Source organism: Zalophus californianus, chromosome 5, assembly GCF_009762305.2.
Source record: "Zalophus californianus isolate mZalCal1 chromosome 5, mZalCal1.pri.v2, whole genome shotgun sequence".
NCBI classification, from domain to species: domain Eukaryota; kingdom Metazoa; phylum Chordata; class Mammalia; order Carnivora; family Otariidae; genus Zalophus; species Zalophus californianus.
Window position 1 is genome coordinate 4,114,221 of NC_045599.1, and position 24,488 is coordinate 4,138,708.

Sequence of the window (24,488 nt, forward strand, 5' to 3'; positions counted from 1 at the left end):
CTTCACCGGGAGTCAGAAGCCATAGTCCTCGCAGCCGAAGGGGTGTGACCACGAGCCCGGAAGCGGGAGCTGGGCACGCGACAGGCTCGCCCGGCCCCGCCTCGCCGACGAGAGCGGAGAACTACACTTCCCAGAATGCTTAGGTCCTCGCGTGGACTACATTCCCCAGGAGCATTAGCGGCCGTCCCTAACTCGCCCCCCCGCCCCGCCTCTCTAGACAGACAGCCGGCTTTTGCAGCCAGCGGCTCCGGGCCTCAGTTCAGCCCAGGCATCGCCCGGGGAGGGGTCCCGACCCCAGAAGGCAGTCCGCCGGGGCAGTGCCGGAGCCTCCGCCTGCGGAGCACGGCCGGGAAGGCGCAGCCCCTGGAACCCCGGGGCCTGGGCGAGGTGAGCGGCGGAGGGTCGGCGGAATGCGGGACGGAGGGAGGACCGGGGCCTCGGGAGGATGCGGCGCCGGGGCGCGGGGCACAGGCCCGAGAGGCGCGAGCGGGGCCTTTGTGGGCGCGGGCGGGGGGCCGAGGGCCGGCACCCCCGATGTGCCCGCCTGCCCCGCACCGGCCATCCCGCGGACGCGCCCCTGACCGCGGCAGGTCGGGCACTTGTCCCCACTGGCCCAGGCCCCGGTCACCCTCCTGCTCCCTCCGGACCCGTGCCCAGCGCGCTACCTGCCGGGCCCTGCGGGCGTGTGGATGTGCTACCGGCTGTCAGTGAACGTGAGGAACTGTTTCCGCCCCTCCCCGGCGCCGCTGCCCTCCCGGGCTGCAGGCGCAGAGGTGTGTTTTCTGCCAGAAGTGAGTTGCCGGCTTCCCCCGCACGGCAGAACCTGGACTGGAACCCAGGTTTTCGGCTTCTGTGCCTGCTTCTCTAGACGGCAGCCCTCTGGCCGCCATAGGAAAGCTGCTGTCATCCCTTTCCGAAGCACTTTTCTCTAGAAACCTGGAAGGAGATTCCTTGACAGGAGGGAGGAGGTTTCGGGGGGGGGGGGGCGGGCAGCGTGGGGTGGAGAAAAGTTGTCCCCTGCGGGCAGTGAGGTTAGAGCAGGGGCTCTGGAGGCGCGCGGTACGGATCCCGGTGCACCGGGCCAAGTGGCTCCGGCTCTGCGCTCAGTTTCCCGATCCGTAACACTGGCGTGGACAATGGCAGCTGGGCGGCGGGACCGAACGATGTGGGCGGTGCCTGGCCCGGGGGGAGGTTCAGTGAGTTATTGCTGCTACTACTGCAGCTGGAGTCTGTCCTTTTTCTCTGAGCCGCACGGCGAAGAGTGGGGTCCCGGACCCTTGGGGGCTGGCCCTTGTCTCTGGGCCTGTCTAGCCCCAGCTCCTTCTGACTTCCCTCTCCCAGGGCTCGTGGCCTCATTCTCAGGCGGTGTAAGGATTTCAGAGCTGGTGATTCTCAGGGGTGGAAAGCACAAGGGGCTTCTCCCTCCTGGCTCCCTTCTTCCTCTTTCAGATCTGCCTTCTGGAGACTCCACCCATCCTCGCAGAAGAGCCCAGAAAGAAGATATGGCTATTGGACCCAGGGAAGCAAGGTCTCAAGTGAGCTCATTGCCATCTCAGGTCTTACAGATAGACAGAGAGATAGATCGATCGATTGGTTGGTTGGTTGATTTACTTACTCGCTTACTTACCCACCCTTAAACTGAAGTTCTCTACTCAATACAATTTTCTCCAGGATTTGGAGCCCTAGCCCTTTTCTCCTTGAAGAGTTGATCCACCCAGGTGGAGGGTGGATTCTGTAGGCAATGTTTGCCTCCTCCCTGCCAATCCATGTCTAGTGTTTCTCTTTTCTTTTTCTGACAGACGCTTCTTTTTATTCATGAATCTCAGTTCAGTGTATGATTACTAACTTGTGGTAAGATGCCACATGGGGACGGAACAAAGAAACACGCACACTTGGCAGTTCCTTTCTGTCCCTGCTTCCTTGGCTCGCCCTGGTCTCCCTCCCCACCCTTGGCTTTTCCTTAGGATACCTTCCCTAGACTTCTCCAAGCCACCATTGTTAGGTTTTTCTCCCTCTTTACTTTGTGGATCATGTGCCTTGTTTCTGTACTCCCTTGAAAACTGTTCTTGACCTGCCATTTTCATCCTTCTGTTGTTGGAAATGGTCCAGGTGAGCCAGTGCATGAACAAGGAGTAGCCGTGTTGGAGGGGACACAGTTGGAGAGATCTCTGGACTGCAAGGGCAGAGAGAAGACTCCCCAGGAAGGAGCAGGGAGGGTTTTGTGGGATATCAGGAGTGGAGAGGCAGGGTCTCCAGTGGGTCAGAAGCGGGGCTTGAAGCCAGACTGCCGGGCTTGAACCCATCTCCTCGGTTGTGTGTGGGCCTTGGACGAATGGCTCCATCTCTCTACACCCGTTTCCTCACCTGGACAATGGGAATAACAGGCATGCTAACCTCATGGGGTAGGTGAAAGGGTCAGGTGAGTTAGCGCATGGAAAGTGTTTAGCTCAGGGCTGGGCACTAGCAGATGCCCAACATGGGGTGGTTGTGGGAGCCAGATGACGTTACTGTAGTAATAATACCACTCATGCCGACAGATGGGAATGGCTGTACCGTGCTGCTAGGACTTGTCCTTTCATTGCTCGTCTTCATCTGACAGTAACAGTTAATGCTGCTGGGGGTCGGCCTGAGGGCTTGGCCTTTGTTCTCTCTCTCACGCCAGCGCAGCAGTGATCATCCCCGTGTTACACATGAGCAAACTGAGGCTCAGAGACGTCCAGTAACCTGAATTCCAACCCCAGTGTGTCTGGCTTCTGGGTCCAGGCTCGTCACTGCGCAGCCATTCCCCTGGTGCCTCTTTCAGAACCCGGGGCAGCCGCAGCCCCCATGTTCCCAGAGCTCTTCTCTGCTGTGATGTTGTCTTTGGGCCCATGAAACACCGTGGTGGTTGATCTTCGGGCTGGGGTCGGCCAGTGCATATCTGGGCTGCTTTTTTCTAAAGCTTTCCTCTTCCATTCCCACAGAGCCAGACTGCTCTCGTGCCCAGAATCTTCTCCATCCCTGCAGAGGAGCTAATGCGTGTGGCATTCTCCCTAACCTCACCTGCTCCCATATGTCCGTACTGTATGGGCTTGTGTGTAAAGCTCAGTGACAGGCGTTTAAGACCAGAGAGAGAATATACCGAGTGCTGGGTTAACAGAAAACTTTAATTATTGTCCTGCCTCTGCCACTGATAAAGTATGTGACCCAGGGTCTTGACTGCTCTGGACAGTCTCATCCTCATCTCTGAAGTGAGGATTGAGCCGGGAGATGGTGTATGGCCCTGTCCAGCTACACATTTTTCTTTCATTGATCCAATTATTTTGTGTGTTTATCTTCTCTGCCAGCTGGATTGTAAATTCTTTGAGAGCAAAAATTATTTCTTATATTCCTCCCCAATATGTAAATAATTTAGTTTTCTTACCATAAAGATATTGTATAATCATGGTACAAATTTTAGAGTATAAAATATGTACATATATATGCATAGATGTATATATGTATGTGTGTGTATTTGTGTGTAGAGTTGACCCTTGAGCAACACAGGTTTGAACTGGGTAGGTCCCCTTACACGTGGATTTTTTTCAATCAATACAGTACAGTACTATAAATGTATTTCTCTTACAGTTTTGTTTTTTTTGTTTTTTTTTTTTTGGTTTATTTTTTGAGAGACAGTGCAAGTAGATAAGGCGGGACAGAGAGAGAATGAAAATGAATCTCCAGGAGATTCTGTGCTGAGTGCAGGGCATGATGTGGGGCTTGATCTCATGACCCTGAGATCATGATCAGAGCGGAAATCAAGAGTCAGACGCTTAACCGACTGAGCCACCAAGGTGCCCCCTTATGATTTTCTTAATAACATTTTCTTTTCTCTAGCTTACTTTAGTGTAAGAATATAGTATATAATACATATAACGTGCAAAATATGTGTTAATCGACTGTTTATATTATTGGGAAGGCTTCCAGTCAACAGTAGGCTATTAGTAGTTATGTTTTTGGGGAGTCAAAAGTTGTATGTGGATTTTCGACTGTGTGCGAGGTCAGTGCCCCTAACCCCCTCCTTGTGCAAGGGTCAACTGTATATTTTTTTTCATATATTCAAAAGAAAGTAGAATCACCCTTAACCCCACCATCTGGAGATAATCACTGTCAATCATTTGTCGTGTATCCCTTAGCCATATACATATATATGTAATTTTTTATCAGAATTGAGTACAAACTACACACTCATGTATAACCTGCTTTTTGTATTTAACATTATCTTGGGTGTCTTTTTAACAAACATTGACCTAACCATCAGTTGTGTTGGTTGCAAAGTATTTTATATTGAATATGATAATAGCCAACATCTGAAGCTTTGATATGACCCAGACATGGTATTAATTATACTGTATGGGTTATCTCATTTATTTAATAGCTGTATGTGGTAGGTTGTGAGAGGCATTTTTGCAGAATGGTTAAGAACGGAGCCTTGGTCATGTACCTGGATTGGAATCCCAGTTCTACCACTGACTAGCTATGGGACTTTAGGCAAATTTATCCTCTCCATGGCTGTTTTCTCTCATGTAAAATGAGGACACTGATGATATTTTCTTTTAGAGTTGTCGTGATTTTTAAATAAAGATTATATTAAAGATTAATAGAAAGTTCTAAGGATTGTACTTGGTCTGTGTAAAGCATTCAGTAGAAGAGAGAGATTTCAGTTTCCATTATTTCTGTCCTCCAGCGTCAGTGAGCACTCAGATAATACCTTCCATTAGTGACCCTACCCTTCATCATCCGTGATGACTTAGCTTGTTTCTAATTTTTTGCTATTACTAAAACCATGATAAATGCTCTGTGTGCATTTTTGTGTACTGTTCATTATAATAGAAATATAATTGGTGAGTTAAAGAATAAACATCTTTTAAAGCTTTTAATATGTATTATCAAATCACCATCAGCAAGATTATTCTAGTTAACACTCCAATGGTCTTACTTCCTCCCCACATCTCCTTATAATAGTTAAAACAGGGCCTGGTGAATACTTCACGCTGCTCAGTATGTATTTGTCACTGGCCAATGGTTCATTAAACAAATGACCTGAAATCTTCAGAAACCAGAATGACGTCAGAAGCCTTTCACGGCAGCCCATGTACTCCCCCTGCTACCTTCGTTCTGTGTGGTGGGAGGTCCTGGGTGAGCTGGGATGGCTTGTCGTTACAGGTGTCGGTGACCTTCCAGGACGTGGCTGTGCTTTTCACGAGGGATGAGTGGAGGGAGCTGGGTCCTTCTCAGAGAAACGTGTACCAGGAAGTGATGCTGGAGAACTACAGCAACCTGGTCTCACTGGGTAAGGGAATTTTCCCTGTAGATGAAAAAGTCAGACATTAGCATAAGTCAGCACCTGCTTCCCTGCATAAAAGCCGTGGGTCATCAGGAACTTTTAGCTGAATTTTGCCTTAGGATTGTACACATTGTAAATAAATAAGTGTTTAAAACTTCTTTCCCCCTATAGGCATGGATTTGTCCCATGCATGGGACAGTTAACATACTTGCATGTTAGAAATTCCCTCATAGTTCAGGCAACATTTTCCTGCTGACTTTGCTCAGCTCACAGCAGAGAGCATCCCTCAGCCGTCTTCATTAACCTGCCACCAGCCTTTCCCAATTCTCCCTTCCTGCCTGACGAAGTTGTATAATCCACCTTTGAAAGGGAGTCAGAGAGCGCTTTCTCATGTTAAACAGGGCACTTGGTACACAGTCTCTCCGGATGGGTACCCCTTTACAAATATTTAGTCTTTACATTAACGTATTCCCTCTCCTGTAGAAAGCCATGGATACTCTAGTAATCAAAGCTGCATGTTTATCATATTTCTGTAACCTACAACAACCAATTGTGTAGCCACGCCCTACAGGTCCCTTGCTTTTCCCCTCACAAAGGCCCTCACATCGCGGGGGCACGGCTCGAGCACCCCACCGAAGCTCATTGTGCCGTCCCCTGGGTTTTCCACTCAGATCCGTGATGCCTCTTTGAGTCAAAACAAAACCAAGTCTTTTCTTTTTGTCTCTGAGCAGGACTCCTGTTTTCCAAACCAAAAGTGATCTCCCTGTTGCAGCAAGGAGAAGATCCCTGGAGGGTAGAGAAAGAAAGTCCTGGAGGCCCCTCTCTAGGTGAGTGGGTGGGACCGAGGGGCCGGGAATGGGCTCGGGCAGCAGTCTGGGTGGTAAGTGGACGGTGCGGCTTGGAGATGTGGTTCGGGAAAGTTTCCCCTGGGCCTCTGTCCTCGAGAAGTGGTGGAGAGGGGACGCTCGGGCCCCAGAGGCAAGCTTCCTCTTAGTCTCTGGTAGTCACTTCCCAATGAATCTCTCAGGAGCTCTTACTCGTTCCTGTTTTCAGAGGAGGGCTGCACATCGGGGATTCGGTCAGCAAACAGCGTACTTAAGGAATGGCAGGGAATCATTCTGACCGAGGCTCAGGGTATGTGAGAGAAGGAGCCGAGGAAGGAAACGGTGCCAGAAAGCTAGCCGGGCCGCGGTACAACGGGCTTTGACAAGACCCAGACATGGGACCGTCCCATGGAAATAAAGGAGTTTCAGCAGATACTGGAGTTCTTGGTATTTTAGGAAAGTTGCCTTAACTGTGAAACAATGGAAAGGTCCTCTGATAAAGGCGTGGCGGGAGAAGCTGGGCGAGTCCCCTCTCCGGCACCGAGCGCCACCGTCAGAAACGAGGGCAGCTGGGGTGGGCGGGGGGGGCATCGTGCTGATGTGTCACTGTTGCTGCTGAAGGGAACGGACGTGGCTGTGTGTGTGTGATGTGTGTGGAAGTGCAGGTGGAAAGGCCAGGGGACACACCTGAGCTGGTGCCAGGACCTCCACTGGGAATGGCATCGCGAAGGGGCGGGGTGAAAGAGGGCTTTAGTTACATGTAATCTTAGCACTTCATGGAGAATAGATTCATGAAGTCCTTGTGTAATTTGAGTTGAATACGCATGGTCACTTTGGGAGCATTGTGGGGATAGATTTAAAGTGAGGGAAAACCCGATGTGGAACCTTCCCGGAGACACGTGCAATAAGGTAGGTGAGACGTTTCCAGGGTCTGGACAAAGGCACGGGCAGTGGGGTCCAGGAGGGAAGAAGAGAGGCCCCTTCGTGAAGGGTGAAGGCCGAGTTCTCCGTGGGATGGGTCTCACTGGAGATGTGAGTGGAATGTTTGGGGAGAGATGCTGGTGGACGGTTGTATGAGGTCTGTGGGAACTCGGAAGGGAGGTCAGGGAGCCGTCGGTGCAGTGGTGGCATCTGACGCCTCGAGCTGACCAGGCGAGGACACAGAGCAGAGGACAGAATGCCAGGAAACCTCACCATTTATGAGGTGGGTTAGGAAAGAAGACTCTGGCTGAGCCTGAGAAGTCATCAGAGGAGAGAAACGGGAGAGGCGGCTGACAGCGAAGTTGGGGACGGAGAGCTGATGAAAGGGGGAGGATCCGGGTTCAAACCCCCACCCCGTTTTCCTGTCCTGTGATGGATGGTGCGTGAGCTCCATGCTGGGTACTGGCGATGCGACATTGGACAGAAAGACACAGGTGCTTCTGACTGAAGGTCACAGTCGAGTGGGGAGACAGGTGATTGTGCACTGAGCACACACGGGGTGGGGAATGACCCCATAGGAAAGATGCAGAGTGTGTGAGGGGCCGTGTGGGCAGAGGCTTCCCTGAGGAGAGCAGGATCCGAGGATGTGGAGCCCGAGTCCAGCCACAGGAATGGGCCGTGTGAGTCCAGAGAGGGGAAGCCAGCATGTGCTGCCAGGAGCCAGGAGAGAGCAGCAGGGACCAGACCCCACTGAACCGGAGCAGCCCAGACACAGGATTTGGTCTGTCTGAGAGCCAGGCAGGGCACCTGGGGACTTGGAAGTAGCCTATCATGGCCCCAGGTGTGAGAGCAGCCTGTAGGCCTTGGGGGGCCTGTTGGCGTGGACATGGAGGCTCGTCCCAGCTCTCGTCGGGTCCTGATGCGTCAGTGATGACCCTTCATCCCATGGGCCCGCAGAGGAGCTGCAGGCCGGCGGTCTCCTTCCCCAAGCCCCCAGGCCAAGGGAGCCTTCTCACCAGATGTTGAGGTTTCTGCTGTGGGAACCACCCTTGTCTGTGTGTCTGTCTTTAGCTCTGGTTTGGGAGAAAGACACGAAATCTGGGAAGCTGGAAGAGGCCGCCACAAAGTGCCCAGAGCAGGCGGGCATCAGGGAACCAGCCGAGGGTCGGCAGGGGCTTCCGTCCCGCTGGTGGCTGGGGGCTGAGTCTGGCATGAAAGATCAGAGGAAGAGAAGGAAGGATCTTCCCCTTTCCCCATGCCTCGGGAGCCTCTCATCCATGAATGCATCTCTCCAAGTGAAGCGAGTCTTGGGTGGGTTAAGGGGAGCAGGAAGTGTGACTGGGGTCCAGAGCTGTGGGCCACGGGGGAGTGGGGCTGGGGTCCTCCGACAGCCTCCTCCTCGGGTTCCGGGAGACGTCCCTGAGGGCGGCCCATGGGCGGGGGCGGGGGGGTTGTGTGTGAAGGAAGGACAGCATGTGCGTGTGTCTCTGGACAGGAGGCACCTCCTCTCCTTCCTCAGCGATGGCAATCACACGGGGTGCCCCGGGAGTGCCAGCGGCGTGTGCTTGTCTGTCCCGCACCCCTGGCGAGTCTCCATCTGCCTGGACTAACGTGGCCTCAGAACGGCTTCCCTCCCGAAGGCAGCTCGCTTCCCTGTGAGCACGGGTGAAGGACCAGGGTGTTCTGGAAGTACCTCAGGTTGTTAACTCTAGACCAGAACCGAAACCTGTCCCTTACACAGCCAGTGACGGAAAAGCCTGTGCTCCCAGGGTGGATTCCTGGCACCTCTAGTGGCCTCTGAAAGTCCTTTCGTTTTTGTTTTGTTTTGTTTTAATTATTTTTATGTCAAAACTGTTCACAAATAGGAAAAACAAAGCAAAGAAAAACAAACGGTCATTCCCGGGTACGTATGTTTAAAGCGAGAGATGGAAGGAGATGGCATGAAGAGGGTGCATCTCCTCTGAGTCTCTTGCTTAAGAAATGAGCACAATTAAGGTGGTGCTTTTCCGGAAAAGTTGTAATGAGCTGATTAAACCAGCTTGTACATCATGAGTTAGCTTTATGCCCAAATATGGAAATATTCCTGAAATCTAAAATTTAAAAATGCGGGGATGATCTGGGTAAACACTTAGCCTCCAATAAAAATGTGTTTTTCTTTCCCGTCATTTTCTCGTCCTTTGTCATCTCATTGCAAGAAGCCTGGCGGGGGGACTGAACCCGTGCCACGTTGGTCAGCTGAGGGGTCACCTGGGGGCTGCTCCCGCACAGAGGGTGAGGCGCCTTTTTCTAACTGGCACAAAGGTGCTGCCCTTAGCAGCCCAGTGACCCAGCAGCTGGTGGTTTTAAAGAATGAATCTCTTAGGACGTGAAAGCAGAGCCCGGGTACTCAGTAGGCGTCTCTAGTATGTTTAGTCAGTCTTGTCTTTGTCCCCTGCCCCCAACAATATTCCTGCTGGCCTTACACCTCCCTCCTGCCACCAGCCTCTGTTCCCGTAGCTGCCAGAACGCTCTATTAAAAGGTAAATCAGGTCATCTCCCTCACCTTCATAAAACCTCTCCCGGCGCTTCCTTCTTCATGGCAGCAAAGAGATGGCCCCTAGGGCCTTAAAAAAAAACATCCTTGGTGGGGTCCTGGGTAGATGAGTTGGTTAAACAGTTAAGCATCTGACTTGATCTCAGCCTAGGTCTGGACATCGGGCTCCACACTGGGCAGAGCCTACTTAACAAACAAAAACATCCTTGGGTTATAATGTTCCCAGAGGCTTTACGAGGTTTATATACCTTTCATATCAAAAGCATAGAGGAAGGATTTACACATACAAATTTTCTCAAAGAAATGCTTTGAGAAGAAGGTACAGAGCCCTCTTTCCCTTTTGAGGTCCCGCCACACTCCTTGTTGGAACAGCTGCACTTGTCCCTTCCCACCAGCTAAGTATGTATGGAGGTTCCAGTTTATCCACAGCATTGACAAAACTTTTTATTGTCCTCTAATCACTTTTCATTATGGTAAAATACAAATCATGTAAAATTTAACCATTTTGACTGTTTTTAAGCGTACAGTTTGGTGGCGTTAAGTTCATTCCTAGTGTTGTGCAACCGTCCCCGCCATCTGGGTGCAGAAGTTCTTCATAATCCCTTCCTGAAACTGTCCCCACAAAACACCCAATTCCGCATCCACCTCTCCCCCAGGCCCCTGGTAATCACTATTCTCTTCTTTGTCTCGATGTGTTTGACTCTTCTAGGAACCTCACAGAATCAGTATAACACTTGTCATTTTGGGTCTGGCTTATTTCACTCCGCATAATATCTTCAAGGTTCATCCATGTTGTAGATCTGTCAGAATTCCACTGTTTTCAGGTTGAATAATATTCCATTATTCCATTATATGTTGCACCACATTTTGTTTATCCATCCGTCCCTGGAAATTTGGATGATTTTCTACCTTTTGGCCCTTGTGAAAAATGCTACTCTGAACATGGGTATACAAATATCTCTGAGTCCTTGCTTTCGGTTCTTTTGGGTGCATCAGAGTGGAATTGCTGGATCACTTGGTAATTCTCTACTCAACTTTTTGAGGAACTGCTATATTATTTTCCATCGTGGCCACATGTAAACAATAAGTTTACATTCCCACCAGCAGTGGATAAGGGTTCCAGTGTCTCCACATCCTTGTCAGTATTTGTTATTTTCTGGTTTCTTTTGTTTTTGTTACCCACAGCCATACTAATGGGTTTAAAGTGGTATCTGGTGGTTTTCATTTGTATTTCCTTACTGATTAGTGATGTTGAGTGTCTTTTCATGTGCTTATTGGCCACTGGTATATCTCCTACAGGGAAATGTCTATTCAAGTCCTTTCGCCCATTTATCTCTTTCCTTCCTTCCTTCCTTCCTTCCTTCCCTCCTTCCTTCCCTCCCTCCCTCCCTCCTTCCTTCCTTCCCTGTATAGTTCATATAGTGTTATATTAGTTTCAGCTGTACAATTTAATGATTCAACAGTTCTGTGCATTACTCAGTGCTCATCATGGTAAGTGTACTCTTTAATTCCCATCAACTGTTTTCACCCATCCCCCCACCCACCTCCCACCTGGTAACCGTCAGTGTGCTCTCTACTGTTAAGTCTGTTCATTGGTTTGTCTCTGTTTTTGATGGATAGCACGTTCTGTATGTATCCGTTAGATCTAGTTGGTTTATTGTGTTGTTCAAGTCCTTTATTTCTTCTTTTTGTCTGGTTGTTCTATTCCTTATTGAATGTAGGATACTGAAGTCTCCAACTATTACTGTAGAACTATTTCTCCCTTCAGTTTTGTTAATTTTGCTTCATGTGTTTTGAGGATGTGTTACTAGGTACGTAAATGTTTATAATTGTAATGTCTTCTTGCTGAATTGAAACTTTTATGAATATACATCATCCTTCTTTGTCTCTTATAACTTGTTTTCTAAAGTTTATTTTGTCTGATACTAGTATAGCCACTCCAACTCTCTTTTGGTACTTCTATTTGTGTGAAGTTATCTTTCCATCTTCTCACTTTCAACCTATTTGTGTCTTTGGATCTAAAGTGAATCTCTTATTCAAACGAAAAACAGACTCAAATACAGAGAATAAACTGGTGGTTGAGGTGGGTGGGGAGAGGGGTGAAATAGAGAGGATCAGGGGTATACCTATTTTATGAGCACTGAGTGATGTACAGAACTGTTGAATCATTATATTCTATACCTGAAACTAACATACACTGTATGTTAGTTATACTTCAATAAAAAGAAAAAAAAGAAAAGAAGTGAGTCTTTTATAGACAGCATATAGTTAGATTATGGGTTTTCCCCTATTCTGCCCATACCTGTATTTTGACTGAGAATTAGGCTAATGTTTTTATATTTGAGGTAACTACTGATATGAGGGACTTACTCTGCCATTTTGCTATGTGTTTCTATATACCTTATATCTTTTTATCTCTGATTTCCTGCATTACCATCACCTTTTGTGTTTAGTTCATTTTTTGTAGTGAAACATTTTAATTCCCCTCCCATTTTCTTTTATATATATATATATAATAAGAATTTTCTTTCTTTTTTAATTTTTTTTTTTTAGATTTTATTTATTTGAGAGAGAGAGAGACAGAGATAGTGAGAGATAGAGCACAAGTGGGGAGGAGAGGGAGAAGCAGGCTCCCCACAGAGCAGGGAGCCCGATGCGGGACTCGATCCCAGGACTCTGGGATCATGACCTGAGTCGAAGGCAGATGCTTAACCGAATTTTCTTTTTGGTTACCATTGGGATTATGTTTAACATCTTAAACTAATAACACTCTCATTTGAATTTATACTACCTTAAGTACAATAATGTACAAAATCTCTGCTTCTGTATACCTCCATCCTCATCCCTTTTCAGTTGTCATAAATTGCATCATTATACATTGTGTGCCTTATTTGCATTTGTCTTTTAAATCATGTGGAAAATAAAAAGTGGAGTTAAAAGCCAAACTTACAATAATACTGGTTTTTATATTGACCATGCATTTACTCTTACCAGAGATCTTTATTTTGTATCACTTTGCCTTGCGTCCTTTCATTTCAACTTGAAGGACTCTCTTTAGTAATTCTTTCAAGGCAGGTCTAATAGTCATAAACCCCCTCAGCATGGGAATGTCTTAATGTCTTAATTTCTTTATAATTTTTGAGGGATGCTTTACCAAATAGAGAATTCTCTTTTTAGAGTTTTTTTTTCTTTTAGGACTTTGACTATATCAGCTCGATACTTTCTGGCCTCCAAAGTCTCTGATGAGACATCTGATAATCTTATTGAAGACCCTTATATGTTATGAGTCTTGTTTCTCTCTTGCTGCTTTCAATATTCTCATTTTGGCTTTGGGTTTTGACAGTTTGGTGATAATGTGTCTCAGTCTTGGTCTCTTTGACTTTATCCTTTTTGGAGTTCATTACACTTCATAAATTTGTAGATTCATATCTCACATCAAATTTGGGAAGTTTTCAGCCATTGTCTTCAAATAATCTCTGCCCCTTTTCCTTTTCCCTTTCAGGATTTCCACAATGCTATTTTGGTTCACTTGGTGTCCCACAGGTCTTAGGCTCTGTTCACTTTCTTTAGTATTTTTTGTTGTTGCTCTTCCTCAGACTCAGTAATTTTAGTGGCCTGTCTTCAAGTACACTGATTCTTCTGCTTGCTGAAATTTGATTTTTTAATCTCTCTAGTGAAATTTTCAGTTACCGCAGTTTTCAACTCCAGAATTTCATTTTGGTTTCTTTCTGTATTTTCTATCTCTTATTGATATTTTCATTTTTAAAATCATTTTCATGACCTTTACCCATATCTTTATTTAGCTGTCCTGAGCATCTTGAAAAGTGCTGTTTAAATGTTTTTGTGTAGTATGCCCACCATCTTCTCTTCCTCATAGATGTTTTTGTCTATTTATTTTGTCACTTTGAATGAGTTATATCTTTTTTTTTAAGTGCCTTGTGATTTTTTTGTTGCAAACTAGACATTTGAGTTTTATAATGTCCTAAGTCTGGGAATTAGATTCTCCCCCTTCCCCAGAGTGATTTCCTTCTCATATATTTCCTCCTTTTCACAAGGAGAAGGCTAGCTTAATTACTTGATAAAGCCTCTTCCAGGCCTGAATCTCCTGACTATGACTTATTGTAGTGTCTGAACACTTTCATGTCACAGTAGCAAGGAGCATTAGAGAACAGCCTCAACTTTTAGCTGATAGAGAATCAGTTGAAATATTTATCAAATTTTAGTTTTAGGAAAAAATTGGTTTGATTTCCAGCTTTATTACTATTAGGTATTTCAGTTTGGGTAAATCGCTTAATCTTTGAGTCTAGTTTTCTCATGGAATGAAAATATTATGCTAAGCAATTCCCAGGTTTCCAGCTAGTCCTAGAGTTCTGTATTTCTACATAATTGAATAATTTTATCATGCTGTTGATGGGGAATATGACTAATACTATTGAAGCTACTAATTTTATGTCGTGTTTTAAAGTCCATAATTGTTATCTTTGGAAAATATTATTTGACCTACAGTATGTCCAAGTCAATTCAGTAAAATCACTTTATAACAGGGAAAAATGGTAGTTGTATATATGAATACATATATTTTTATATAGAACTGATTTTTTTGTTGTTGTCAGGTGTCTTTGTGCCACGGACCGGCCTGAGATATAAACTAAAGGTTTTCTCATGTCTTTTCCAAGCCTTTATCTTTCGAAACCTTGGCATGTATGGTGACTTTCTAAATTTCCCATGTATGTGGTTACTTTTGAATGTCCTTGTACTTAAATATGTGGTTTCCCAATGTGGGAAAAAGGCAAAATGTGAGTGTGAGAGGGTAGAGGGAAGACAGGATCTGTCCCTTAAATCCCCTGGCAGCTGCTTCAGCCAGTGGGGCAACAATGGCAGGTCCATGCCCCCAAGCAATAATCCTCAGTCAGAACCCAGATCCACAATTGAACAGCAAGGCTCTTGTCACACTAGCTCCTGCAAGCCACCTAAGGAATGTCAGTACAGCTGCCTGCCATGGGGCTGGGGCCTGGGGCATGGGTGGCTGCTAGTGACTGAAATTACCTATAATTTAGCAACCAGGCTTTCCCCTAGAAGCTGCCAGCCTTCAAGTAGATTCTACAGTTTCAAAATTATTGGAGCAGCCAGATTCTGCCAGTTCAATTGTCTAGGTGGGGAAACAGAATCCTGGAGCTTCCTACTCTGCTATCTTCCTTGATATATCTACTTTTTCCTCTCTTAACTCACATTTATTTTACAACTTTTGGCATTTTCCTTCTTCTTTCTCAAGTAATGTTGAAGATAAAGATTTGGATAGAAGTCTCACAGTTAGCTGGGTGGGGGATGGTCTAAGTGGGTGATGGGTGGGCACTTGTTATGATGAGCACTGGGTGTTATATGTAAGTGAAGAATCATGAAATTCTACTCCTGAAACCAATATTACACTATATGTTAACTGACTAGAATTTAAATAAAAATTTCAATAAACAAACAAACAAAAAAAGAAGTCTCACAGTTATGAAGTTATTTCTTATCATTTGGGGAAGTAATTTTGATAGTTTGCTTACTATCCACCTAACATTGTCTTTAGTTACCCAGAAGACTTTGGTATTTACTATTTAAACATAAGTTTTATAATTCTGTAGGTATTCTAATTTCTACTTAGAAAGTATTTTTTTAAAGTGAAAGTTGTTTTTAAAGATCTTCTCCTTTGTAATATTGATATGTTTAAATTCATGTGCAGAAACCTTTTCAAATTGCAAGTCTCTTATTAGATATGATCTTTAAGAGGAAAAAAGATTAACCTACTCACTCTTATTGCAAGGAATGACAGAAAATGGAAAATTTAATTTTTCATTTTATTATGAAAACTTTAAGCATATATATATCTATGCATATTTGAAACATTTTGGATTGTCACAGCTTGAGGAAGGGTGCGAGTGGTGGAAAGGGTAGGTGGTAATACACAGGGCAGCCCTACAGCAAAGTATTATCTGTCCTCAAATGTAAGCTGAGGTTAAAAAATCCTGACCTCTATACAGGACTTAAAATATCTTTACATATTTTCTTTAAAATATCTTTATATTTTTATAACATTGAGTTGTTCTATCCAAGAATAGGAGAGGTTGTTCCATTGTCCAAGTGTACTTTAATGTCATTCAAGACTGTTTTAAAATTTTCCTCATATTACTTTTTTCGTTTCTTGTAAATTCATTCCTCCAATTCTTTGCTAGTGTCAATGAAGGTTATTGACTTTAGCATGTTAATTTCATATCCTGCTACATCACTGATCAAGTTTTATCATTGATTTTCTGGAGTTATGTAGGTAGGGTATTATAACACTAGCAAATAGAGATAGTTTTATTTCCTCATTTCCTCTTTACTCATCCTTGTGCATCTAATTGGTTTTTCTTATGTAACTGAATTGATTAAGACATCTAGTAGAATGTTGAATAGAAGTAAAAATAATGGGCATCCTGTCTTGTTCTTTTTTTTTTTAAGATTTTATTTTTAAGTAATCTCTGTCGCCAATGTGGTGCTCAAACTCAAAAACCCAAGATCAAGAGTCACACGGTCTACCTACTGAGCCAGCCAGGCGCCCCTTCTTCTTGATCATAGTGGATATGCCTCTAGTCTTTCTTCATTAAATAGGATACTGGTTTTAGGACTAAACTATATGTATTTTAGGATATTGAGGAAGTATCCCTCAATTCCTATTTTCTTGAATGTTTTTACTATCAGTGGTGCTGAATTTTTTTGAAGGCTTTCTCATTGTCTCTAAATATACTCATAATTTTTCCCCTTAGGTACCTACATTATAATATACCTTAGTAAGTGGTATAATAAGGGGAATGGATTGTTGGAGCTGGATTCATGAAAGAGTACACAGAGCAATTAACACTGGAACTGAGTCTGAAGGCTACAGAGAAGTTTGGTGTGTAGAAAAAGGAGGAATGACATTCAACCTTAGAAATAATTACATAAATGAGAACAATGTCGTATAAATAAAGTATAAGTCTGTCATAGGCTTTGGATACCAGACTGTGCTTAATTCATACCCTCCTAATCCTGTCTCCCCATTCATTCTCCTGGTCACTCATACACTTTTCCCTTCCTTAAATTAGCTTCCTTTATTCTTTTAGTCACCCTAGTCCTTCTGCCCTCATCCATTATTGTTTTATATGTTACTTTCCTATTTATTCCTCTTGCTAGTATCTATTAGCCAGAAAGCAAGCCGTTATTTAAATATCATTAATATTTATTCTTTCTACACATTAAGTCTCAGCCAATCATGTGAATCATTAATGATTTTTTTTCCCCCAGGATGTAAGAGCAGTCCTAAAACTACAAAGTCAACTCAAACCCAAGATTCATCATTTCAGGGGCTTAGAAGGAAAAGACTCAAAAGGGATGAACCCTGGAATTTCATATCAGAAAAACCCTGCATATATGAAGACAGATTAAAGAAACAAAAGGACAAAAAAGAAAGTTTACAAATAATTTCAATCACCCATACAAAAATCCTCACTGTAGAAAGAAGCCATAAAAATACCGACTTTGGCCAAAATTTCAGCCTGAACTCAGTCTTTGTTAAGCAACAGAGGGTTGCTAGGGAAAAAACACCCTCAAAATATGAAATACAAAGAAATAGTTTCAAGCAGAATTCAAACTCACTTAACCAACCAAAAATCAAAACAGCAGAGAAGCGGTATAAATGTAATATATGTGAAAAAGCCTTCATTCACAATTCTTCCCTTCGTAAACATCAGAAAAACCACACTGGAGAGAAATTATTTAAATGTAAAGAATGTTTGAAAGCTTTCAGCCAAAGTTCAGCTCTTATTCAGCATCAAAGAACTCATACTGGAGAGAAACCCTACATCTGTAAAGAATGTGGGAAAGCTTTCAGTCATAGTGCATCCCTTTGTAAACATCTAAGAATCCACACTGTGGAGAAATCCTATAGATGTAAAGAATGTGGTAAATCCTTCAGCAGAAGGTCTGGTCTTTTTATACATCAAAAAATCCATGCTCGAGAAAATCCCCATAGATATAACCCAGGTAGGAAGGCATCCAGCGCATCCCTTCCTGGGTGTCAGAGAATTCATCTCCGAAAGAAGTCCTATTTATGTAATGAATGTGGCAACACCTTTAAGTCTAGCTCATCCCTTCGTTATCATCAGAGGATTCACACGGGAGAGAAACCTTTCAAGTGCAGTGAATGTGGGAGAGCCTTCAGTCAGAGTGCGTCTCTTATCCAGCACGAAAGAATTCACACCGGAGAAAAGCCCTATCGATGTAACGAATGTGGAAAAGGTTTTACTTCTATTTCAAGACTTAATAGACACCGGATAATTCATACTGGTGAGAAACTGTATAACTGTAATGAATGTGGCAAAGCCTTAAGTTCTCACTCAACGCTTATCATTCATGAAAGAATTCATACTGGAGAGAAACCATGTAAATGTAAAGTGTGTGGGAAAGCCTTCCGACAGAGTTCAGCTCTCATTCAACATCAGAGGATGCACACTGGAGAAAGACCCTATAAATGCAACGAGTGTGGGAAAACATTCAGGTGTAACTCATCTCTTAGTAATCATCAGAGAATTCACACAGGAGAGAAACCATATCGATGTCTGGAATGTGGGATATCTTTCGGCCAAAGTGCAGCTCTTATTCAGCATCAAAGGATTCATACAGGAGAAAAACCCTTTGAATGTAACACATGTGGGAAAAATTTTAGACAAAGCTCATCACTTATTGCCCATCAGAGAATTCATACTGGAGAGAAACCTTATGAATGTAATGCATGTGGGAAACTATTCAGCCAGAGGTCATCACTTACTAATCATTATAAAATCCACATTGAAGAGGATTCCTTGAAAGTAGATTTGCATGTGTGAAAGCCTTAAACCAAAGCTCAGCAGAGTATACATACATGAGATTGATTTAACAAATGTCATGAACATGAGAAAACTTTTCAATTTTAATTTTATCAGATATTAAATTCTAAGGATAAAAAGCTCTGTCTATGTGATAAATATGTGGAAAACTTTCATACCTGTCAGTCACTTTTTAAATATCATTCACTTTTTAAAATATCCCAAGACAAGGAAATCACAATTGTAATTTGATTACAAAATCACAATTTTGACCATTTGTAAGATAAAAGGTGGGGTTTTTCTATCTCTTTATACAGCATTATACACTATATGTGATATGTAAACATGAGAAAAATCTGGGTGTAGGAGTGCCGGATTTCTCATTAGAAAGACACCAACTGTATAAGCCAGCAGCATATTTATTAGAATTTATTAACATTAACATATTAACATTTTAATAGCAAGCAGAACTGATCTTAAAATATATGCATATGTAGACCAAATAATAGATTAAAAAAAAAAAAAACCCTGCAAACTACCTCAGTCTCTGGAATCTGCCTTTTCCTAAACTGTTGTCAAACTTTGTGCATGGTTTTCATTAAAAAAAGAGAAAGAAAAAAAATGAGTTCTCTTACTCCTTTATTCTAGTTATTTCCAAACTACATCTAACAGTCTCCCAAAATTTTTTTGCACAATTTCTCATTTTGTTTCAAAATTACTTTTGTTGCCTTGAAGTCATTTATTATTGAACTGTACTTGCTGTGTTCCGAACAGCATGTTAATTTAAGTAGAAAAAATACAGTTTTTTGGCAGTCACTTCAAGGTTAAAGCTATTAATATTCTTTTAGTTGGCTGCAAAAGAAATCCTAAGAAATAATTTAAAGAACATGTCACTGTGGCAAAGTCTTGAAAAGAAATCCATTTCATGAAATAAAAGCATGTTTTCCCTATTTGAGGTTTTCAAATTTTTTTAAAAAAAATTCAGACTGCAAAAGCAAATAAAGGAAATAATTCTAAGCCTTAGAAATGATTCACTCAGTAAATATTTGCTTAATCCTAGGGTTGAGCCAGGTACTATCCCGGGCACTGGAAATTGTACAGAAGAAACAGGTCCTAATCTTCAAGAAGTCAGGAACTGAGAGGATGGGGTTAAGGGAATAGAGAGTAATTAAGCAAATTATCATCATGTGTTGAAGTTTTCATGGAGAAAGAGATGTTACAATTGATACTGTGTTACAAAACATCTTGTAGAGATTTGCACAGGATTCAGAAAGAAGGGAATGGAGCCTAACCAAGGGAGCTTGACCAGATATAGTGTCCCAGAGACAGGGCCAACACTGGAAGAACAGGAATTCTCCAGAGATTGAGATAAATACTTAAAAGAGAGGGAGCCACATATGTAAAGGTACAGGTGGGTGACAGCATGGCGCATTTGTAGAATATCTACTAAGTAATGAGAATGACAGATGTTGAAGCTTGAGAAGGAGGCAGAGACCAGATAACCAAAGGTCTTAACTGCCATTCTAAGGAACTTGAATTGATTCTGAAATTATGGAACTGATGAAAGATGATATATAAGGGAAATTGCTCTGACAATAATGTATGGAGAATGAGTTTAGGAGGTTGAGGACAACTGAGCAGCTGGAGCCTAGAAGTATGGGCTGTTACAGTAACTCGAATGATTGGTAAATGAGGCTCTAAACTCAAGCAGGGGCAGTGGAAGTGAAGAATATGTGACAGATACTAATGTGGTAAAATATGGCATGGTTTTTACAATCAAATAATTGGAAGAGGTGAGTTAAGAAGGAAGATAGGTTGACTCCCAGGCTTCTTCCTGGTTAACTGGATGGATGATGGTGCCATTCGCTAAGCAGGAAATACAGGAGTGAACAAGTGTGATTTGGCACACGTTAAGTTGATCATTCAGATCCAAAAGGGAATTATGAGTCAGTAGACTAGAATTAGGAGTAATTAAAATAGAGTGGGTAGTCAAAACCATGGTACGTGAAATTGGTCAGCAGAGTACAGATTAGAATGAGAAACAAAGGAGTCACAGATAAAACTCAGGAAAACAACATATAAGGAGTTGGTGAAAGAGGAATTGAACTAGATGAAAAGGAATGGCTCTACAGCCAGAAGAGTGATGTCACTGAGCCTAAGGAGAAATGAATGTCAGACGGTTAGGTTACAAATCAAGTAAGAAGGAGTAAACTGGAATAGTAACCAGGAGAGTACTGGAGACAACTTCAGTGATTTACAGTGAATGGAAGCCAGATTATTCTAGGTTGTATTATTACTAGGAAGGCGAGAACTAGTGGGCTGTTTTAGACATGTTTCAAGAAGCTTAAAGGAAGAGAAGAAAAGAGGGCTGTATTTAGAGGGGGGAAAATGATTTCCATGTTAACGGGACAACTGTATACACATGCTGAGGGTGAATTAAAGAAGAGACCATTAGGTGAGACAAATTTTCTGCGATGTTCTAAGGGAATTAGAGTTAGAGCACAGGTGAAGAAATTAACCTTATCTTAGGCTGGAGGGAAAAGCCTACAGAAAGATGGGAATGCAGATTAAGTTTCTGTTTGATTTGGAGGTGAAGAAATTTCCTCCTGCAGACCTTCTGTAAAGCAGGAGAAAGATGTCATTTTTTAGAGATGTTAATTATAGTAGCAATTTTGGGGTCTTTGGGTGCCTAAAATATGTTAATGAGTTTTGATCTGTGATTTGCAGATGTTCTTAGAAAGTCATGGCTCTGAGTTCATTCTATATTCTTGTGTCAAAAGCTCTGCTTTTATCGCTTTTATATGTCTGGCACCTGTGTTACTTTTTTTTTAAGAAAAAATTTGCTTGTGAATTAGAGTTTAGAAACTGCCTAGGAAGGGGTGGGTGCCTGGATGGCTCGGTCGGTTAAGCGTCTGCCTTCAGCTCAGGTCATGATCCCGGGGTCCTGGGATCGAGCCCCGCATCAGGCTCCCTGCTCAGTGGGGAGCTTGCTTCTCCCTCTCCTCCCCACTTGTGCTCTCACTCTCTCTCTCTCAAATAAATAAAATTTTAAAAAACAAAAAAACGACTTAGGAAGGGGAAGAAAGAATTCTTTATGAGTGATAAGCCTGGAGACCGGAAAAAAATGTTCAACAGGTGTGTGGAGGTAGATGGAAAGGCATTCACATCAGAGGAAAAGTTTGTGCAATGATGAGGAATCATGAGAGGACACGATGTGCTCACTGTACTACTGTAGACAGCATTTTTTAAACTTCATTTTCCAATTCTTTGTTACTAGTACATAGAAATACAACTGATTTTTGTATATTGACCTTATATCCAGTAACCTTGATAAATTCACTTTTTTCCGATAGCTTATTTGTGTATTCTTTTGGATTTTCTGCATATCATCATCTGTCACAAATGGCTATCTTATTTTTTCTTTTCTACTTGTAATACCTTTTAAATTCTTTCCTTACATTATAGTACTATATGGCATAAGCCAGTGCAATGTTGAATACAAATAATAACATTCAGTATTTTACCATTTAATGTGTTACCTTTAATTTGTGGTTATCTGTTATCAGAATAAGGACATTCCCTTGAATTCCTAGTGTGCTGTGAGTTTTTATCACAGATGGTAGTATTTGGGGCGCCTGGGTGGCTCAGTCCTTAAGCGTCTGCCTTCGGCTCAGGTCATGATCCCAGGGTCCTGGGATCGAGCCCCACATCAGGCTCCCTGCTCCGCGGGAAGCCTGCTTCTCCCTCTCCCACTCCCCCTGCTTGTGTTCACTCTCTTGCTGTCTCTCCCACTGTCAAATAAATAAATAAATAAATAAATAAATAAATAAATAAATAAATCTTTTTTTAAAAAAAGGTAGTATTTTGTCATATTCATTTTCTGCATTGGATCAAAATGACCATATTATTTTTCTTCATACTTTATTTTCTAAAGATTTTATTTCTTTATTTGACAGACAGAGACATCGAGAGAAGGAACACAAGCAGGGGGACTGGGAGAGGGAAAAGCAGGCTTCCTGCTGAGCAGGGAGCCCAATGTGGGGCTCTATCACAGGACCCTGGGATCATGACCTGAGCCGAAGGCAGACGCTTAACGACTGAGCCGCCCAGGCGCCCCTTCTCTTCACACTTGAATAGAGAAGTACATTGACTGAATTTTTATGTTAACCAACGTCATATTCCTGAAATAAATCCTACTTCGTCATAATATATCATCATATATGTGTATGTGTATGTAAGATCAGGTTTCTTCCTTAATAAGTAGAAGCCTGAAGAATCGACCAAGACTGTATTCTAAGAATTCAGAGCAGAATTTTTATCATTCAGATCTGAATGGATGGAATCATAATACCTGGAGAGGAAAGAAAAGGCAAGGACAAGTGTCCTATGGGAACAAAAGACTCAGAGGGAGAGTGAATACAGCATCTGTGGGGACCAGCAGGGAAACTAGCCTTGCTGGTGTAGAGGGCTCCTGATAGGACAAAAGAAAAAATAATACTGGAAATGAAAGCTAGAATTAGGCTATCAGAGACCCTGAGTGCTGTCTGAGACTATAATAGCTGGGGTATGATCCTTTAGATATTAAATCACTATATCTGAGGAGCAAATGGTCAATTTGAAGACTATGTTGTCCGATGGGACTGAAGGATGATTTAGTCATTTCTGGCTTGTGAAACTGGCTGAAAGACAGGTTCTTGGGAGTAGGCGTTGGGAGGGTCTGTGAAAAATGTTCTCAGTGAGTAGTACAAAGAGAACAGAGGGTAGCTCCATTCTTGGTGCCTGACAATTGTCCTGGTCTTTTGTCAAATGCCACAGATGATAAAACTCTTAAAGCTGACCTTGATTTTTTCAAAATCAAGGTGCAGTTATACTTTCAAAATCAGAAGATACAATCCAGTTAGTATTGTAGGCCAGTATGTTTCAGGTTATAAAATCAAGTGTTTCAGGTATACATTTTCTAAGAGCTCTAAGAAAAAGTTTTTCATTTTGAGAGATAACTTCCTATTGGAAGACAAAGAGTCAAGAGACCTGCATATTTGTCTGTCCCCATTCTGCTTCAAGTTATATAGTCTCCAGCCTTTTCAACTCTACAAAGTCCACTGTGTTGTTTCATCTACTGCATCTACTTTCATTATGGTTCCTAATGGTGTAGATCAACTCAAAATTTTATATTTCTATTTTATGCATTTTTGTGTCAAAATGTTGAGATGAGCACAAAAAGAACAACAAAGAAATCCTATTTTCATCAATCAAATTGTAATACTATTAGCACATATTGTTGGATAAAATAATTAAATTATACATTATGAACTAAAAATTTCAACCTAAAAATGAATTGTTGTAGGAAGATGGAGTAGACAGATTTCCCTGGTTTACCCACTAAGTACACCTAAAAACTCATAAAAAGACTGAAAAGTGGAGAGAAGACATGTCAGGTACGAACCTCAGGAAAAGAGGAGTGATGTGATTGTGGAGTTTTTTGCCTCATATGCCCCAGACCTGGAGCTGAAGAAGCAGGAACTTAGACAGACACACAAAAATACTGCAAAGCCCCAACAAGAACCTGCTTTCTTTAACCAAAGGGCCAAGAAAGGGGTACCCCTAGCAAGACAAAAAACTCTTAGACATTAACCACTCTACTCTAGCCAAACAACACAGAAAAAACTGGTCCTATCACTACCCACACCAGCAAAGGCTGAGTGGGGAGTCTACATGTCCCCCCTGCTTGTGAGGCTGTAAAAAGAGCTCATAAAACCCTGCTGGGTGGTGTCTGAAAAGGCCAAGTGCTAGGACATGCATCCATGCTGGCTGGCAATAAACACCCCACTTTCTCAGCAGTGACAGTGGAGACCATGTGGGGAACCTGGACATTCCCCACTCCCACTCAGTGGTAAGAGAGCATCCCCTCCCCCCTCCCTTCTGGGGTGGTATCAGAGGTGGCCCAGTGCAAAGCCACAACTTCTACTCCTGCCCAGGAGTAATGAGCCACAATCCCACCTTATGGTGTCAGTGGAGGCCAAAAGAGTAGTAACAAGGCACTC

General features: G+C 43.1%; 1 protein-coding gene across 3 annotated transcripts; it reads left to right on the forward strand.

Annotated features, from left to right (window-relative positions):
* Nucleotides 1-210: 210 nt before the first annotated feature.
* On the forward strand, nucleotides 211-19,069 carry LOC113928752 (zinc finger protein 354B). 3 transcript variants are annotated; one of them, XM_035727608.1, is made up of 5 exons: nucleotides 211-387; nucleotides 1,450-1,535; nucleotides 5,185-5,311; nucleotides 6,037-6,132; nucleotides 16,889-19,069. In XM_035727608.1, the coding sequence occupies exons 2-5, from the start codon at nucleotides 1,503-1,505 to the stop codon at nucleotides 18,466-18,468; spliced, it is 1,836 nt and encodes a 611-aa protein (XP_035583501.1). In that variant the 5' UTR covers nucleotides 211-387; nucleotides 1,450-1,502; the 3' UTR covers nucleotides 18,469-19,069. The 3 variants fall into 3 exon arrangements, with proteins under 3 accessions (XP_035583501.1, XP_035583499.1, XP_035583500.1); XM_035727606.1 differs by lacking the exon at nucleotides 211-387 and adding an exon at nucleotides 400-791; XM_035727607.1 differs by lacking the exon at nucleotides 211-387 and adding an exon at nucleotides 400-773.
* Nucleotides 19,070-24,488: the final 5,419 nt, after the last annotated feature.

Excerpts from the sequence above, each read along its gene's own strand:
- LOC113928752 (XM_035727606.1), top strand. The coding sequence starts at position 446 with ATGCGGCGCCGGGGCGCGGGGCACAGGCCCGAGAGGCGCGAGCGGGGC. Across the intron at positions 5,312-6,036 it reads CAGCAACCTGGTCTCACTGG|GACTCCTGTTTTCCAAACCA; the intron begins GTAAGGGAATTT and ends GTCTCTGAGCAG. Across the intron at positions 6,133-16,888 it reads TCCTGGAGGCCCCTCTCTAG|GATGTAAGAGCAGTCCTAAA; the intron begins GTGAGTGGGTGG and ends TTTTTCCCCCAG.